This window comes from Eretmochelys imbricata, chromosome 4 (assembly GCF_965152235.1).
Source record: "Eretmochelys imbricata isolate rEreImb1 chromosome 4, rEreImb1.hap1, whole genome shotgun sequence".
In the NCBI taxonomy this organism is placed as follows: Eukaryota; Metazoa; Chordata; order Testudines; family Cheloniidae; genus Eretmochelys; species Eretmochelys imbricata.
The window spans coordinates 41,529,413-41,548,241 of NC_135575.1; the positions used below are offsets into that span (position 1 = coordinate 41,529,413).

Genomic DNA, 18,829 nt, shown 5'->3' on the forward strand with positions numbered 1-18,829 from the left:
AATGTAACATGTCCCTCTCTCTGCTTGATCCACAGAAGAGGTGATCTCTTAAAGCTGCCAGCTATGCGATCTAGGGCCAGATTTTAAAAGGTGTTTAGGTGCCTAAAGATGCAGATCGGCACTTTTGAAAATCCCACTAGGTGCCTAACTGTCTAACTCCAATTAAAACCCCCTTTAAAAATCTGGGCCTTGATCTTTTTACTCAAGATGTAGAGTCTCTTAGCTCTTGATATCCTGTGCCCAGTTCCCGATGATGACCAAAGTGGTGCTTGTTACACAAGCACACTGGAAGTACTCAGGCTAGACTACAGGTAGGGTGGAGGATCTCTCTGACTCCCGTCCTGTAGAATTAGGAAGTGCAAAGGTGAAAACTGTGAGTTATAGAATATGAATATAATAAATAATGGAGGAGGGGAATTAACAGAACTGGTTCAAAAGTTACAAAAGAAACTACCTAAGTTCTGAATTAATTTCTGAGCCTATCTTAGCAATGGTTTGCCTGCTACCAGCTAATTGAAATGCAATAATATTTTTATGGATGCATTAAACTTACACTTTTCTTTTTGTTTTAGACTATACCTTCTCTAAAGCTTGCTGAAGATAGACATATGTGCTGCAATGGTGACATAAATTATTAAGCAGGACTGGAACAAGTTGTTGAAAAGTTGTGGTTCTTTTTAATGCTGCTGCTGTTGGAAGCAGTCTAAGGCAAGTATACAACATGAGTTTTATCATGAAACTTCACAGACATTTTCAAAGAACAGTTATCGTGCTTGCCACTTTTTGTATGGTGAGCATTGTTATTTCTGCTTACTATTTGTATAATGGCTACAAACAGGAAAATGAACTTTCTGAGATCTCTTCAGAAGTGGAATGTGGTGATCTTCAGCTGTTGCCATACAAGTTAATGGAGCTCAAGACAGTGAAGCCCATTGATCCCATGAGGACTGATCCCGTAGTGCTGGTGTTTGTGGAAAGCCAATACTCAACACTCGGTCAAGATATAATAACAATTCTAGAATCCAGCAGATTTCAGTATCACATAGAGATTGCTCCTGCGAAAGGTGATCTTCCAGTGCTTATAGACAAAAATAAAGGCAAATATGTTCTCATTGTATATGAAAATATTTTAAAGTATGTGAATATGGACTCATGGAACAAAGGCCTTCTAGATAAATACTGTATTGAATATGGTGTGGGTGTCATTGGATTCCATAAGGGCAGCGAGAACAGCTTGCAGAGCATTCAGTTTAAGGACTTTCCTTTCCATGTTCATGGCAATCTAGGTGTTAAGGACTGTTGTGTTAACCCTCATTCCCCATTGCTTCATGTAACTAAGTCCTCTAAGCTTGATAAAGGTCCCTTGCCTGGAAATGACTGGACAGTTTTCCAGATTAATCATTCAGCCTATCAGCCAGTGATATTTGCAAAAATAAAGACTACAGAAAACCTCCCACTACCCATCACTAAAAATGCTCTCCATGCCACAGTAGTTCATGACCTGGGGCTTCATGATGGGATTCAGAGAGTTCTCTTCAGCAGCAACTTGAACTTTTGGCTGCACAAGCTGATCTTTATAGATGCCGTCTCTTTCCTGTCTGGGAAAAAGCTCACATTGTCCTTGGATAGGTACATTCTTGTCGACATAGATGACATCTTTGTTGGGAAAGAAGGAACAAGGATGAATGTCAATGATGTGCAGGTACAGTATGTGCAAAAACCACTATTCTGCTACTGCAAAAGCTTCCGCATAAATTCTTATTTTTTAAACTGAAATTAATATTTGAAATTTACCAAAGATGCAACTCTATCTTGCTGCACCAATCCCAAGTATATGTGTTTGGCATGGGAAAAATCCCTTGGGCTTTGGAGAGACAGAATCCTTCTCCTTTGCAGGCTACAAAGTTCCTTTGTGGCACCTGCTGCAACCTCAGAGCTGGAATAGAGTCTATAGCCTATTAACTTGCCTCTCGCAAAGGTGCTGGGAGAGGCTGGTGGATCATAATGACAGATCCTCTGGCCAATTCAGGTAGTCACTGGAGTGACAGAGAAGGAGCAGCTGCTGAACTTTGTGCTGAAGGTGTGTGCTCCTGTTTGAAATCTTGGGATTCTGCTTTCCTGCCCACATGAAAACTGGTTCTACTGTATCCAGAGCCCTCTGCATCTATGAAAGGGAATAAAGAGGATAGGGTTTCCCACTAATAGCAGCCAAACTTATAAAAAGTTAAGAAATTGCAAAGGATCTGATCCTGCAAAGTGCTAAGCACTTAATGGGAGATACTTCACTGGGAATTGAGGATACTCTCACTTTCCAGGAAGTCTCCAGCACCTCTCAGGATTGGAGCTAGATCCTTAATATGTAATACATGCATGATCATAGGAGCTAGATCATTCGTATATAATACGTGCATCAGGCAGTCTTACAAGTAGAAGGTGAATGAGTTGATCTGATAATGAATGTCAACATAAATTTTAAAGAAGACCATATTGGATTATTAATCATTTTGAAGTGTCAGGAGTTAGTCACAGCATTTCACCCTTCTTATTTCCATATTTTGTGGCTCTTACATGCAACAAAGCTAGTGTTTATACATGTCTGAAATAGTTACTCGTTGACTTTCCAGTGCTTGTGAGTTTTCCACTATTTTTAGTTATAAACACCTGCAGGGTCCTTTTTCACTCTGTGTTGCTTTGCCATTCAAGTACAGTGGTGGGTTATGGGTGCATGAGGATGACCTTTGAAGCACATTATCTTTATGCTTTACACCTATTCTTTTTTCAGAAGAATCTAGTAGGAAAACAGATGACCAGAAAACACCTTGAAAAAACTGAGGTCTTTGTTCTAGAAGCTAAAAATTGGACAAACGATGAAGATATTTGTTACACTGCCAACACTTCTAGCTAGGTTAAGAGCTGTAAGACAACTGGGAGGGGGGGAAAAAGGGTAATTGGGAAACATTTTTGCTAATTTCAGTTTTGTGGGTTTTTTTTGTTTGTTTTTTTTGAAACTGTACTTAATTGATTAAGAGGATCTCATTAAATTACCACTAAATTTATTGAGCTACAAAACCCTCTAAATGTATTGGCTCATTCAACAAGTGTTTTTGGATTGACAATTCCACACACAGTTTTTCTTCAAAATTATAATTGACACTTTCTCTCAATTTTTCCAGAAATGTAAAACAATAACCTTAAAGTGTATTAAAATTTTTGTATTCCAAAAATGCTTTCAACACATATATTCTGTAAGGATCTACGCTTTTTGGATGCCTAAGCAGTTTCATACAAATATAGGTACACAAGAAAAAAAGGCACAATAACCTCTGTTTGTATGTGATGTGTGGTTGCAGCATTTCATTTTGGTGTTTGAGAACTTCTTACATGCGAAGTTGAATTACAGGGAAGATTTAGAGCCTGCTGCTGCTCCCATTCCAGTCATTGTGACAAAGCTGCTTTGAAGGACTGGACTAATGAAATGCATAAATAAAATCTGAATTAAGAAATAGTACAGGTTCTCCACTATAATAAACTATTTCTGATCCTCATAATATCTTTCCCATTGGGTTTTTTGTTTGTTTTTTTCCCCCTGTGAAGTGAACCTCAAAATGGCATTTTGGGTTCTGTTAGAAGAATAATTCACTGAAGTTAGTTATCAAAAAGCAATAAACTATACAGACAAATTTAAAAGACATTGAGAATAAAACATCTTTAATTCTTAAAGAAAATGCAAAAGCAGTGAGCTTTGTTACTATTTTGTGAGGCTAGTTTATAGTATTTACAAAGCACTTACTGCCACATGAAAAAAAAAAATTATATGGAAAATAGGACTGTCAATTGCAGTGAACTCACGTGCTTAACTCAAAAATTAATCGCGATTTAAAAAAATTACTTGCAATTAACAGTGCAATTAAAACTGCAATTAAACAATAGACTATCAATTGAAATTTATTAAATATTTTTGGATGTTTTTCTACATTTTTCAAATATATTGATTTCAATTACAACAGAATACAAAGTGTTCACTGCTCACTTTATATTATTTTTAATTACAAATATTTGCACTGTAAAAATGATAAAATAAATAGTATTTTCAGTTCCTCTTACAAGTACTGTAGTGCAATCTCTTTATCATGAAAATGCAACTTACAAATGTAGATTTTTTTTGTTACATAACTGCACTCAAAAACAAAACAATGTAAAACCTTAGCACCTAAAAGTCCACTCAGTCCTATTTCTTGTTCAGCCAATCGCTAAGACAAACAAGTTTACATTTACAGGAGATAATGCTGCCCACTTCTTTACAATTTCACCAGAAAGTCAGAACAGGCGTTCGGACGGCACTTTTGTAGCCAGCATTACAAGGTATTATGTGCCATATATGCTAAACATTCATATGCCCCTTCATGCTTCAGGTGCCATTCCAGAAGACATGCTTCTTTTGATGTTGCTTGTTAAATTTAATTAATGCAATATTTTTTTGTGACTGAACTCCTGGGGGGAGAATTGTATGTCTCCTGCTCTGTTTTACCCACATTCTGCCATATATTTCATGTTATAGTAGTCTCAATGATGACTCAGCACATGTTCATTTTTAAGAACACTTTCACTGCAAATTTAACAAAACGCAAAGAAGGTACCAATGTGAGATTTCTAAAAATAGTTACAGCACTCGATCCAAGGTTTAAGTATCTGAAATGCCTTCCAAAATCTGAGAGGGATGAGGTGTGGAGCATGCTTTCAGAAGTCTTAAAAGAGCAACACTCCGATGCAAAAGCTACTTAACCCAAACCACCAAAAAAGAAAATCAGCCTTCTGCTGGTTGCCTCTGACTCAGATTATGACAATGAACGTGTTGGTCTGCACTGTTTTGGATGGTTATCAAGCAGAATCTGTCATTTGCCTGGATGCATGTCCTCTGGAGTGGTGGATGAAGCATGACGAGACATGAATCTTTAGCGCATCTGGCATGTAAATATCTTGTGACGCTGGCTGCAACAGTGCCATGTGAATGCTGCCTTCTCACTTTCAGGTGACATTATGAACAAGAAGCAGGCAGCATTATCTCCTTCAAATGTAAACAAATTTGTTTGAGCGATTGGTTGAACAAGAAATAGGACTGAGTGGACTTGTAGGCTCTAAAGTTTTACAGTGTTGTTTTTGAATGCAGTTTTTTTTTGTACATAATTCTACATTTGTAAGTTCAACTTCATGACAAACAGATTGCACTACAATACTTGTATTTTTCAATTCACCTAATACTATTTCTTTTTTTACAGTGCAAATAATTGTAATTAAATATAAAGTGAGCACCGTACACTTTGTATTCTGTGTTGTAATTGAAATCAATATATTTGAAAATGTAGAAAACATCCAAAAATATTTAAATAAATGGGATTCTATTGTTTAACAGTGCGATTAATCACAATATTTTTAATTGTTTCACAGCCCTAATGGAAAATAATATCAAAGCAGAGATAATTTCTGAATCAGTACAACAGATGCAACCATTAAAATAGTTTTTTGAAACAGTGGCATCTGAAAAAAGTATTCAGATCCTTAATCTACTTAAAGCTAATGTATTCTGCTAAACATGTTGTTAGCACTGTCAGATGTAATGTATCTCCATTACTATTAATATCAAAGGAGTTATCCTCTGCAACACGACATACTGAATGAATGAGAGAGAATTAATTTGAAGCAGCTGAATATCTGTTATTGAAAACCATATTTGTGTATAAATGCCATCACATTAGGTATGAGGGATAGTGTTTTACTGAGTTCTGCTGCACTGACTATAACACAGAGAACTGTGTGCCTCAAATATGAAAATAGACTGCCTAATAGGGATGTTGTTTATATTCAGCATCCATGATTAACTCATTTTAGCTAAGCTAACAACATTTAAATTCTAGCAATGTAGTATTGGAACTGATGCTTTTCTACGTACTTCAGTTTCATCTCAAAATTACAGAGCTGTTTGACATAATTATAACTTCTTTCTTATTAAATTTAATATTAGAAATTTCTAGCCCTATTCATTCCTAATATAACTCCATTGAAGTCACACAGTGGGTCCCTGAAACACTAATGGACTAACTTTATTGTTGGTCTGTAGAACTGAACATTTTAGTTCAATTTGTGGTTGAACCCACACAAGTGCTTTGGAGAAGCTGAGAGTACAGACAGCTCTACCCCACCCCAGAGATCCCACACAGTGTGAAGTTAAAAGAAAAGGAGTACTTGTGGCACCTTAGAGACTAACCAATTTATTTGAGCATGAGCTTTCGTGAGCTACAGCTCACTTCATCGGATGCATACCGTGGAAACTGCAGCAGACTTTATATATACACAGAGAATATGAAACAATACCTCCTCCCACCCCACTGTCCTGCTGGTAATAGCTTATCTAAAGTGATCATCAGGTTAGGCCATTTCCAGCACAAATCCAGGTTTTTGTGTGGGGGGGTGGAGGGTGAGAAAACCTGGATTTGTGCTGGAAATGGCCTAACCTGATGATCACTTTAGATAAGCTATTACCAGCAGGACAGTGGGGTGGGAGGAGGTATTGTTTCATATTCTCTGTGTATATATAAAGTCTGCTGCAGTTTCCACGGTATGCATCCGATGAAGTGAGCTGTAGCTCACGAAAGCTCATGCTCAAATAAATTGGTTAGTCTCTAAGGTGCCACAAGTACTCCTTTTCTTTTTGCGAATACAGACTAACACGGCTGTTACTCTGAAAAGTGTGAAGTTAATAATTCATTTCATTATGCTGAGGAACATAAGATGGGTAAAACATCTATTGCTGCCACCAGGAGACCTTGAAAGAAAGTATTCTGGGTGGGTTTGGGAGAGCTTAAACTATACTTTTTCCATAGTGTAATGATTATCACTGTCCTGAACGCTCCTCAGAGGTTTTGTGGGTTCAAAAGACATAGCCTAATTCTAGTTACTAACTTGTTAAGAATAAACAGAATGGTTGACAGGGCAAATTAACGTTCTTTCACAAATAATAAAAGAGAGAGTGATAGATACAAAGGCAATGCAGCAGAGTTGAGGCAGGATGAGTTACAGTAGAGGTACATATAGACTCAGACTTTCAGAAGAACTCAAAGTTCAATCACTCCATTTAGGCATCTATATAAGTCACCAGAACAACAGGTACTACGGCATACTAAGCACTTTTATAAGTGGACACTTCATTGGGGTGTCTAAATGGGAGCTGATAACTCTTGAAAATAGTTATATTGATTATCAGCTCACTGCTCACAAATCTATAGTTACTCCTTTGAATTTAGGGGGAGCTGAGTGTCCTCAGCATCTGAAAATCAGTCAGAAGACATCTCAGTTTCAGCACCCAGGCTTTAGGCACACAAAATTAGTGGACACGTCTGAAAAAATCTGATGGTATGGGATTGTTTTTGCCTGAAGTTCATCAATACAAAAACTAATGATGGGCAATCAGGCCTGGCTGTTTTTGTTTATCCACATTCTAACTACTAACTTATTAAACAATAAGGTAGGTTCAACTGTAACCATAATGGGGAGGCCACCCCACTGTAATTTTAGCTGTAAAAAACCCCCCAAATTGTGTTTAATTAGGATTACCTGATCAGTACTGATGTGGCTGTCACTGTATGAAATTTAAGCGAATAACAATATTGTTTTTTCAGTATGGTAGAGTGAGTAGTTGTCACTCTGCATCAGCAATGTCCATCCATCTTAGTTTATTTATTTTGTCATATCTGATATAATAGAAATAATGTCAGTGGAAGAAAATGTTATTGCAGCCTAATTGCCTTCCACTGAAAATAAACTTGAACGCTGAGGTGATGTTACCATTTTCAATAAATTGTTTCTCTTTCTCTCTCAGTATTTATCTAGCAGGAAGAGGCTATTACCCAGTGACAATGTTATATTCCATTTACTTTATCTGTTTCTTTTAGTAGCCTAAAAGCCCGTGCAGTGCAAATAATTCATTTAAATAGACATATAAAGAAAATCCATCTGGATGTTCCCAGAGTAAGTTTATCTTGGTAGCCCATGGTTATCTCAGTAGGCAGTCTATTCATTTATTATATTAAAACATTTTCATTATAATCACTCTATTGTAATGTTTATCAAATGTGAAACACTGAGCTTTTCTAGGGGAGGTGCAAGCAAGAGTTGGGGAGACATATTTTTTTGCAGTGGCAGCTGATGCCCAAAAATGGTTATGGGACTGCAAGTAGCAAGCTGCTGTCCCTGGTTCCACCCCTGCACACATACCCTCTGTCCTGAAGTTTGGTCACATTTTCAAAGTGAAAACTAGGACATTGTGAAGTGGTGGCAGGGTGGTGGGGAAAAAAAAGTTGCATTCTTTCCTCTGTCTTCTCTCATCTCCTTTTCCTTTCAGAATTATAAATTAAGGCACTTTACAAAAAAGGTGAGGCAGGATGGTAGAAAACTGTATTTATCCCTCTGTCACCCTTCACTGTTTTTTGGTTGTCCCAATCTCCCTCTCGCAAATCTAATTCCTACCTTACCATAGCCCCTAGTGACCATGCACCCTGGCTTTTTTGCATGTTGATTTTCACATTAGACTCAGCTCAAGTAGAACTATCTGGTATTTTTCATATTGAACATTCTATAGGCAACACATCTCCTCTCGATGGAGGAATAGTAAAAGATTAACGTGATATTCCTGTCTATGAGCTTGGTTGATCCTGTGTGTGTGTGTGGGAAAGAAAGTAGTTACACACCTACTGGTAGCAAAGAGAGAAAGATAATGAATGCCTCCTTATGCTGCTGTCACGAGCAAGGCAAAAGGGAATAAAATAAAGCGGTATCTGCGTGTTTGTCACGTCTTTTATGTGGTAAGGTGTGCAGGTTTTGGAAAGAAGAGATGGTCATCAAGGTCAAGCTCATCTATCATATGGTGCTTTCTAGAAGTGGAGTGAGTAAAGAATAAGCAATTTTATGCTATTCCCATACATGAAAATGTAGCTGTTGGGCAGTCACTTTTTCATGGAGAACAATGTACAGTTGCCAGAAAGACCAGTTTCATAGTGACCATATCCAAACTTGTTTGCTTGTGACATATGTCATTCTGGGTCCTATTTTATTTAGTGAGTGTTGGGGCACTGTGTCCACAATAGACTTTTTTCAAAAGGGGAAATATAAACCCGATCCTTCAAGCCTTATGCATCCAAGCAGTATTTATTCATATAAGTAGTTCTTCTGAATACAATGGAACTACTCACAGGAGTAAGGATTACTCAGGTGAGTAAGGGTTGCAGGCTCAGACCCAAAGTCAGTTATGTGTCTTTCTCCCTTTTTTGCTTTTGGTGATGTTTGTATTGCTTCTATATATAATAGAACCTCAGAATTACGAACACTAGACTTACAAACTGACCAGTCAACCATACCCCTTATTTGCAACTGGAAGTATGCAATCAGGCAACAGAGACAAAAAAAGAAAAAAGCAAATACAGTATAATAATGTGTTACATGTAAACTACAAAAAAAAAGGAACATTTTTAAAAATTGACAAGGTAAGGAAACTGTTCCTGTGCTTGTTTTGTTTAAATTAAGATGGTTAAAAGCAGCATTTTTCTTCTACGTAGTAAAGTTTTAAAGCTGTACTAAGTCAATGTTCAGTTGTAAACTTTTGAAAGAACAACCATAATGCTTTGTTTAGGGTTACAAACACTTTGCCAATTCTGCATTGAAGTAGAGTCCAGTGGTGAAATAGAGTCCAGTGGCAGCTGCTCTAAGTCATGTAAGGATTAGGGTCATTGATAAATATCAGGGAGCTATAACCAGTACCCTCATCCTATCATCTGCAATGAGCAGTGCTCTTGCAAAGGGGAGAATTTAGCCCATGAGGATTAATTTCTAGTGTCCCATAGCCTTCATAAGAACGACTGTACAGGGTCAGATCAATGGTCCATCTAACCCAGTATCTTGTCTTCTGATAGTGACCAATGCCAGGTGCTTCAGATGGAATGAACAGAACAGGCAATCAGCAATTGATCCATCCTATCATCTATTCCCAGTTTCTGGCAATCAGAGGTTGGGGACACCCAGAGCATGGGGTTGCATCCCTGACCATCTTAGCTAATAGCCAATGATGGACCTATCCTTCATGAATTTATAAAGTTTTTTTTTTCATTTGAACCTTTGTTATAGTTTTGGCCTTCACAGCATCCCCTGGCAATGAATTCTGCAGGTTGACTGTGTGTTGTGTGATGAAGTACTTGCTTTTGATTGTTTTAAACCAGCTACCTATTAATTTCATTGGGTGACCCCTTGTTCTTGTGCTATGTCAAGGAATAATAACACTTCTTTATTCACTTTCTCCACACCAGTCACAATTTTATACACCTCTATCATATGCCCTGTTAGTCGTCTCTTTTCCATGCTGAAAAGTTCCAGTCTTTTTAATCTCTCTTCATACGGAAGCTGTTCCATACCCTTAATCATTTTTTGTCGTGCTTCTCTGTTTTCCAATTCTAATATATCTTTTTTTTGAGATGGGGTGACCAGAACTGCATGCAGTATTCAAGGTGTGGGCGGACCATGGATTTATATAGTGGCATTATGATATTTTCTGTCTTTTATTATCTATCGCTTTCCAAATAGCTCCTAATATTGTTAGTTTTTTTGACTGCCACTGCAAACTGAGCAAATGTTTTCAGATAACTATCCACAATTACTCCATCTCTTTCTTAAATAGTAGCAGCTAATTTAGACCCCATCATTTTTAAGTATAGTTGGGATTATGTTTTCCAATGTGCATTACTTTGTATTTATCAACATTGAATTTCATCTGCCATATTGTCGCCTGGTCACCCAGTTTTGTGAGATCCCTTTGTAACTCTTTGCAGTCTGCTTTAGACTTAATTATCTTGAGTAATTTTGTATCATTGCAAATTTTGCCACTTCCCTTTTTGCCCATTTTTTCTGATAATTTATGAATATGTTGAACAGCAGTGATCCCAGTACAGACCGCTAGGGGACACCATTTTAACCAGTTACTGATCACGAGAGGACTCTTCTCTCTTATCCTATGACTGCTTACTTTGCTCAAGAGCCTTTGGTGAAGCCTTCAAAGGCTTTCTGAATGTCCAACTACACTATATCCACTGGATCACCCTTTTCCACATCTTTGATGATCCCTTCCAAGAATTCTAATAGATTGGTGAAATACGATTTCCCTTTGCAATAGCCCAGTTGCCTCGTCCCCAATAAAATCATGTTCATCTATGTGTCTGGTCATTCTGTTCTTTACGATAGTGTCAACCAATTTGCCTGGTAATGGTTAGGCTTACTGGCCTATAATTGACAGGGTCATCTCTAGAGCCATTTTTAAAAATTGATGTTATATTAGTTATCCTCCAGCATCCGGCACAGAAGCTGATTTAAATGATAGGTTTCATACCACAGTTAGTAGTCCTGCAATTTCATATTTTAGTTCCTTCAGAACTCTTGGATAAATACCATCTAGTCCTGATGATTTATTATTGTTTAATTTATCAATTTTTTTCCAAAACCACCTCTATTGACACCTCAATCTGGAACAGTTCCTCAGATTTGTCACCTAAAAAGAATGGCTCAGGTGTGGGAATCTCTCTCTCATTCTTTGCAGTCAAGATTGATCCAACGAATTCAGCTTCTCCACAATGACTTTATCTTCCTTGAGTGCACCTGGATTGTCCAGTGGCCCCACTGATTGTTTGGCAGGCTTCCTGCTTCTATTTACTGCATGCATTCCTGAGCTGATATTGCCTGTTGAGTTCAATATCTCTTTGCTTACTCTAACAGATTTCTCACACCAGAGCCAACTGTTATGATTACGTGCAATCTGCCATGTTTTGGATATGCAGAAGCTATAAATGTGCAGATGCTTTTATTGAGTTTAGGTGAACAAGCTCTATTCCTTATTTGAAACTTTCCTGCTCACAGAAACAGAATGAAATTCTTGCTCTTTTTCTTTATATTACAAATGTGCCTAGATTTGGTGGGACTTTTCAGGGTATATTTTATGCTGCCCTGTTAAGTTTTTTGAAGGATAGTTCCATCCAATATGGTAAATTTTTACATGAAAGAAAAATGTTTAATATATACCACTGAAATGATTTTTTTAAAAAAATTGTGAAAGGACTTTCTTGAACATTCCTTTTCAATTATTTGTACATTTGAGGGGCCTAAATATTTACATCAGGGGGAGGTTTGAATGCTTTTTGTGAGTCTTTGAGGAGGATGGTGTCAGCAACCTTGTGTGTCTTAGAGGAGGAAAAGGTGTCAGAAACCTTGAACTACTGAGAGAATAAACCAGACTGTTTACCAACACCTTCCAGAGAGAAAGCTCTAAAAATATCTTCAAACACCTTTTGGATTCTAAAGGGGAATTCTTTCCTTATTTATGTTCCTATTTTGATTTAGTTTTTAAATAAAAAGATTATTTGCAAATAAGTGATACCTCATCGAAAGAATCTGTTACACAGTTACAATGAAAGAGAATTAGATATGAGAGGCTGAATTATATTTCTTACATTGTATTGAGCTTCAGATCTCTTCTATAAGAAATGTGTCTTGTGAATGCAAAATATTCAGACATTTCTTTTTAAGTTCCTTATAAATACAGCTGCGTGATTAATTAACTGTTTGCAACTTCCTCTTGTTTTTAAGGTTCTTTTTATCTTCCTAATTTATTAGCCAGGTTATCTTTACAGCTTTTTTTATTGCATTTATTATAAATGTATATATGTTCCATCTTTACAGTTCATGCAGGGCTTTCATGGTGTTTTACAGTGACTTGTGTGGAATAATAAGTAAAAGGTACAAGAGAAAGGAAAAAAAAAAGAAAGACAGGAAATGTTATTAACTGTGTAGGTTCCATTGTATCTTATGTGGTAGGAAGATTGATTTAAGTGTTGGAGCATAGTATTTCATATACAACAATTATGGAAAGTTATGCATCATGAAGCAGTAGACATATTTATACTAATTAGATCTTAAAATTATAACTTTAATTTATGAAAACTATTCAGTAGATTTTTACGCCCTGCTACTGTTGTAAAGAACATTGTGCCAATCAGTTTTATTAATATTTAATATGTCAAAGCAGAAGATGTTGGCAAGTTGGCTCACACACAATACTACTGTGAATTTCAGTGTAGGGGGATTGTTTAATATTTCTGCCTTTTAACACAAAAACAGATTTTGCCTTAGAAGCAGTATAGTGGTGACTAGAGCAAGAATGTGGTGTGAAAACCACTGCCCACAGGAGTGGGACTTCAGGAACGCTGCCAAATGGGGGGGGGGGGTCCATTGTATCTGCCTCAGGCACTGTGCCTCTAGGATTGCCAGAGAGACAGGATGGGCAGGTAATATCTTTTACTAGAGAAACTTCTGTTGTTGAAAGAGACAAGCTTTTGAGCTACAGAAAGCTCTTCTTCAGGTCTGGAAAAGGTACTCATAGGCCAGGCCTATACTAAAAAATTTAGTGAGCTTAACTCAGCCGACCTAATACCTGATGTAGACAGTGCTAGAATTCTTCTGTCAACCTAAGTAATGCCTCTCCAGGAGGTGAATTAACTACGCTGACAGGGGAACCCCTTCTTGCGCAGTAGGTAATGTCTACACTGAAGCACTAAGCTATCTGTGCTGCTCTGGTGTTTTAAATGTAGACATACCCCGTACCCCGTGTCACAGCTAAATACATAAGTATTAACATAAGTAGTTAACACATTGTAAGAGATCATTTAAAGTGAAGTGGACTGTTAACACCTTTGCAGTCTTAGGACAATAGTAGAGGGTTTATTGGGTTACAGATTGTTGTAATAGGCCATAGTCTTTACTAAGACCATGATTTTTAGTGTCTAACAAAACTATGAATTTTAACTCCTGGGCTTTGGATGGTGTTGTGCAGGTTTCCTTTGAGGATGAAGACTGAGAGGTCAGATGTGGAGTGATTGTTTTGTGAAAAGTGTTCACACACAGGTGATATGATGCTTTTGTCTTTTATCGTTTTTCTGTGTGAGTTCATTCAAGACATAGTGATTGTCTGGTTTCACCCACATAGTTGCTGTTGTTATGGCATTTAGTGCACTGCCTGAGGAACACCACGTGTTGTGATAGGCATGAGTAGAACCTTTGGATCTTGAAAGGTGTATTCTGGGGGTATTGACATATCTCCACTACCATGATTATCAACAGGTTTCACATCTGTTGTTATGGTAGGGTCTGGTGCTGCTTTGAGTTGAACTGAGTCCTGATCTGTGGGGAGTTTGTTTCTGATACTAAGTTTGGTGAGGATGGGGGATTGTTTGAAGTCCAGAAGTGGGGGTTGAAGAAAAATTTATTTCAGGCTGTGGTCCCTATCAAGTCTGGGTTGTAATTGTTTAATTATACCCTTCCAGTATGGGGAGATAGGTGACAACTTGAGGGAGGGGGGCGGTGCAGTCAGAGAGTTTTTTTCCCCAATATTGAAGCAGGTTCTCTTGGGGTATTTGGGTAGCCTGTTCTATGATGCAATCTACTTCTCTGGTGGAGTGTCCTTGTTTGGGAAAAGCAGTTTCAAGTGTGTTAAGATAGATATCCCAAGCTTTGTCCTTGGAGAATATTCCATGGTATCTGAGTGCCTGGCGGTAGATAACGGATTTCTTGGTGTTTGGTGATTACTGGATCTGTGAAGTTAAGTGCAGTGATCTGTGGGTTTCTTGTATATAGGTATTTGTACGGTTCCATTGTTGAAGCTGACTGTGGTGCCCAGGAAGTTGATGCTAGTGTGGGAGTGTTCCAGAGTGTTTAATGGACGGGCTCGTAATTGTTGAAGTTGTTGTGGAAATGTATGTGGGAATTTGTCTTCTGTCCATAGGATGAAAATATCAACGTATCTCAGGTACATCGTTGGTTTCATGGTACATTTATCCAGAAATAATTCTTCGAGTTGGCCCATGAAGTGGTTGGCATATCGGGGAACCATCCTAGTACCCAGGACTGTTCTCATAGTTGGGACAAAATGTTTGTTGTTGAATATAAAGTTGTTACGGGTGAGGATGAAATGGTTGAGTATGGTGATGTGCTTAGGGTGGATATCTGAGTATTGTAGATATTTGAGGCAGGCAGTGGTGCTGTCATTGTGAGGGATGTTGGTGTATAGGGAGGTGACATCCATAATGGCAAGGATGGCTAGCTTTGCCAGGGAATATGAAACACAGTGGGCTTTTTAAAAGGGTACACTATGAACAACCCTCTCACTAAATATGGAAATGGTTGTATGAACCTTGACCCCAGCTTGGTCCCTTCCCCGCCCACTTGGTAAGGCAATTGCCTTGTGTGGTCCTTGTTCTCAGAAAATACAAGAGTTGGGTTTGTGATTAGCACCTGTGGAGAGCTGTAAGGTGGGGATGCTTTTCGTATCCTCTCTTCCTCTTGTGCACCTGTGTAGTGCTAGTAACAAGCAAGACTGTTGTATCTATCTCATGAAATATTTTAATATTTAAAAGGTGTTGTTTATGCAGATTATGCACTGTACCATAGAATCAACAGAGTTGCATTGGTAAACTAGATGATGAGCATAGTAGCCCTTCTAGGTTGACCCTGTATGGATGGACATACAAAGAAAAGGAGACCACGGTTTTCTATGACAGACTTGCTCAAACAATGGCTAGAATCCCACTGGGGTGCATCGTCCTTGCTTTATGCTCGCATGCCTGGGGTGACAGCTGTCTAAAAGGGGGAGGACTGGGATGAGGGTAGTGCCATGGTCCCTACCCCTTTTTTCCTTGAACCAGTGGAAATTGTACTACTGAATATGGAGCAGCGATATGCAGCCAGTGTTTTAACTGAACACCAATACAGTTTTTATATACATTGTTTATATGTCCTGTGAACAGAAGCATTAATAAAGGTGAATGGAAGGAAAATCTGCTTTCAAATAAAGATGATCTGTTAAGTGCTGGAATAACTTCTGCAGGCTCGTGGCCGGGGAGAGAGATGACCAACAGCAGACAGAAAGTAATGGAGCAAGGAACGGTCATTTACATAAATTACCTTAAGCAGTGCCTCATTTATCTGCCACCAAACATTATTTTTCCCTTCTGGCTCGTTCAGTGGACCTTTTTTCCTGGATGGACTGGTCCAGCATGGATCAGTATATTCTGCCTTCTGGGCTTGTACACCATGTCATTTATTTTGAATAGAAGCCTTTACTTAATAAGGTTAGAGAGATGGAGAGAAAGGAAGTTGCTGATTATGTGCAACATCACCTTCACAAACACATGCACACTATTATTAAAATGTAAGTAATATATTGTGACTAAGAGCTGACATACAGAAGTATTATAGAAAAGAAATAGGATTCCCTTTTTATATCTATATGAAAATGAACTCTGAGAGGATCACCACGTATTACATGTAACACAAGGGATTTGTTACATGCATAGTAATTTGTTGCCATCCAGGAGATATATTCATATTCAGAGGAGAAAATTGTTATAGTCTCGTTATTTTCTCCCCCCACAGGCCAAACCACTCTAATTAAATTTAAGGGGGGGAAATAATGCCCTCCTTATCTGTGTCCTCATTAAGTGACTGCTGCTTTGCTTATCTATGTTCTGAGTGTTACATTTTAACTGTAGATTATTCAGCAGAGCAATTTACTGCCCTTCTTGCCTCTTATGAATGATAAAAGTTGCATAAAGTTACAAGACTGGCTTCCTGAGCACACAGTTACTGATGGAACCCGTGTAGAAAGATACAGCTTTTGTGAATCTCTTGCCAATTCTAATTTTTCAGGCTCTAACAAAACATATAAATCATGTTCAGCACAGTAAACCTGTGCAGTGAAAGCTTTTTTTTTTTTTTACAGTCCTGTATATTTATTAGTTTCTACTAAATTACAGCAATAGATTTCTTTTTTATTTTTTAATTTCCATCATTTCTCCCAGTACCATTCTGTAGCTTCGTATCTTTAAGCTGGAAGAACTCTTTCACTGCTGTGTTTTTGCAAGTCGCATCCTCACCCCAGTTCCTGATGGAATTTTATGATTTAAGGGCTATGCTCTTCCAAACGTCAGTAATCATATGTTTCCTCCAGGATAGGCTGGGCAAACTCTCAACACAACCTCTGCTTTTCATTGGTATTAGTTTGTTTATGTGGAGGTGGCCTTATGCCTATGTAGAACATCACAGGCCCCACTTATGGAGGGAACCTACACACATGCACACATCCACCTACCAGCCAGAATGCAATTCTCAATTCACCATCCGTGGTCCAATGCCAGATAGCTGTGTTGGAGACTGAATCCCTTAATTGCCCTTCCCTTCTCAGAAAGTTCTGCTTTAGGGATTGCAGTGAATATATATAGGTATAAGGATCTGTTCATTGGTAAGGTGAAGACTGGTGTGGCCCTGCATATGTTTCTTTGTGTATCTTCCCACAAAATCTGTGTCCTGCCCTGGTTTGGTGTACCCATGTGGTCATGAGATTACAACATGTCACTCCAAAATTTATGAAGAAAATTTATTTTAAAAATAAAATTAATTAGATGTAGGCCAAAATAAACTGAAACCCTACTCTTCTACATTGCAGTTGCATATGTTCAGAGGAATCCTTAAGAATCTCTTTCAAAGTTTCAGGAATAGTATTTTAAAAACCACTGATTCTCATACTGTGAATAAAAATTTATGTTCAGCCAGCAAAAGAAAGGAAATTAAGAGTTACGGTGCAACTCAGTTTGATGTACGTAGGCAATACAATAGATCTAAAGCATGAGTTCAACCTTCTTTCTATGTGTTGTATTCATTGCTTCATAGCTCAGAGATATACACTAATAAAGCAATATATTCTACACATAGAACTGCAGTACTCCACAGAACTGAATGCTTCATCCCTCCACAAGTCTATGCTACAAGCTCTGGACTCCTTCAAAACGACAAGTCTACTGCCAAATTCCTGTTGTTGTAGTACAGTGGAATAAAAATGCTCCACAAAAAGCAAATACAATTAAACTCCAAACACACTTAAAAATGAAAGCAACTAACAGGAAAACATAAAGGCAAATAAAGCCAACATAGTGACTATCTCCTTCCCACTCTTAAGCCTACCTCAAGAATCAGGATCACAGCATGACAAAATGACAGAGCAAATCAGAAAAGGAAAAAAAAAAAGTCTGTCTTATTAGCCCTTCCTCAGTAGACTGCTTTTGAAAATGTTCTTTCATTTTAACAGTTCAGCCTGGGAAAAGTCTCTGTAACAACATGACTGATTTTCGAAGATTACCCTTACAAAACAAAGCCACAGGAAAGAGAGCATAACCAATGCCTCTGAGGATTCCAATACACAGTCTTTTGCCATTTCCAGCCTCTTGTTCTCTGCGGACTTCAAAGTGATCTCTATTTTTTTATTTTACTTTTTTCTTGTAAAGATAAAAGTATTATCACCCATTCCAAAACCCAATGTTCGGCACACAGTCTAATAGACTTATGAGCCATTTTCCTAAAATACCATTTAGTCATCAGCAGTGTCCTTCTGATACTTCAACACTAATTCACATGCAAGAGGAATGTGATTCTCTATGGAAGAGAATCTTAAATTAGTAAAATTTTGTATAGCAAATTGTTGCAAAAGAGTAGTCACCTTCTGTGTCTTGCCTTCAGTGTTTTCAAGTAGTAATGACAGAAGTGATGTCCCTCATACTTTTGCCATTCCAACTCAAGGGAAGTGATTCAAATGCTTTAAGTGAGGAGGGGTGTCACTGATCTTAGGTAGCTGTTTTGGCAGTTGAGGATCAGGACGTCTATAATTTCTGCAAACTAGAAAGCTTCTGAATTAAGAATT

The 18,829-nt window shown here is 37.9% G+C and overlaps 1 protein-coding gene across 2 annotated transcripts in view; it reads left to right on the forward strand.

Annotated features, from left to right (window-relative positions):
- The first annotated feature begins 634 nt into the window (after positions 1–634).
- LOC144263523 (bifunctional heparan sulfate N-deacetylase/N-sulfotransferase 3) overlaps positions 635–18,829 on the forward strand; it is a 94,887-nt gene continuing 76,692 nt past the window's right edge. For both annotated transcript variants that reach the window (XM_077814414.1, XM_077814415.1), the window contains exon 1: positions 635–1,702. In XM_077814414.1, the coding sequence (XP_077670540.1) occupies positions 722–1,702 (981 nt within the window). In that variant the 5' untranslated portion in view covers positions 635–721. The remainder of the gene's footprint in view (positions 1,703–18,829) is intronic.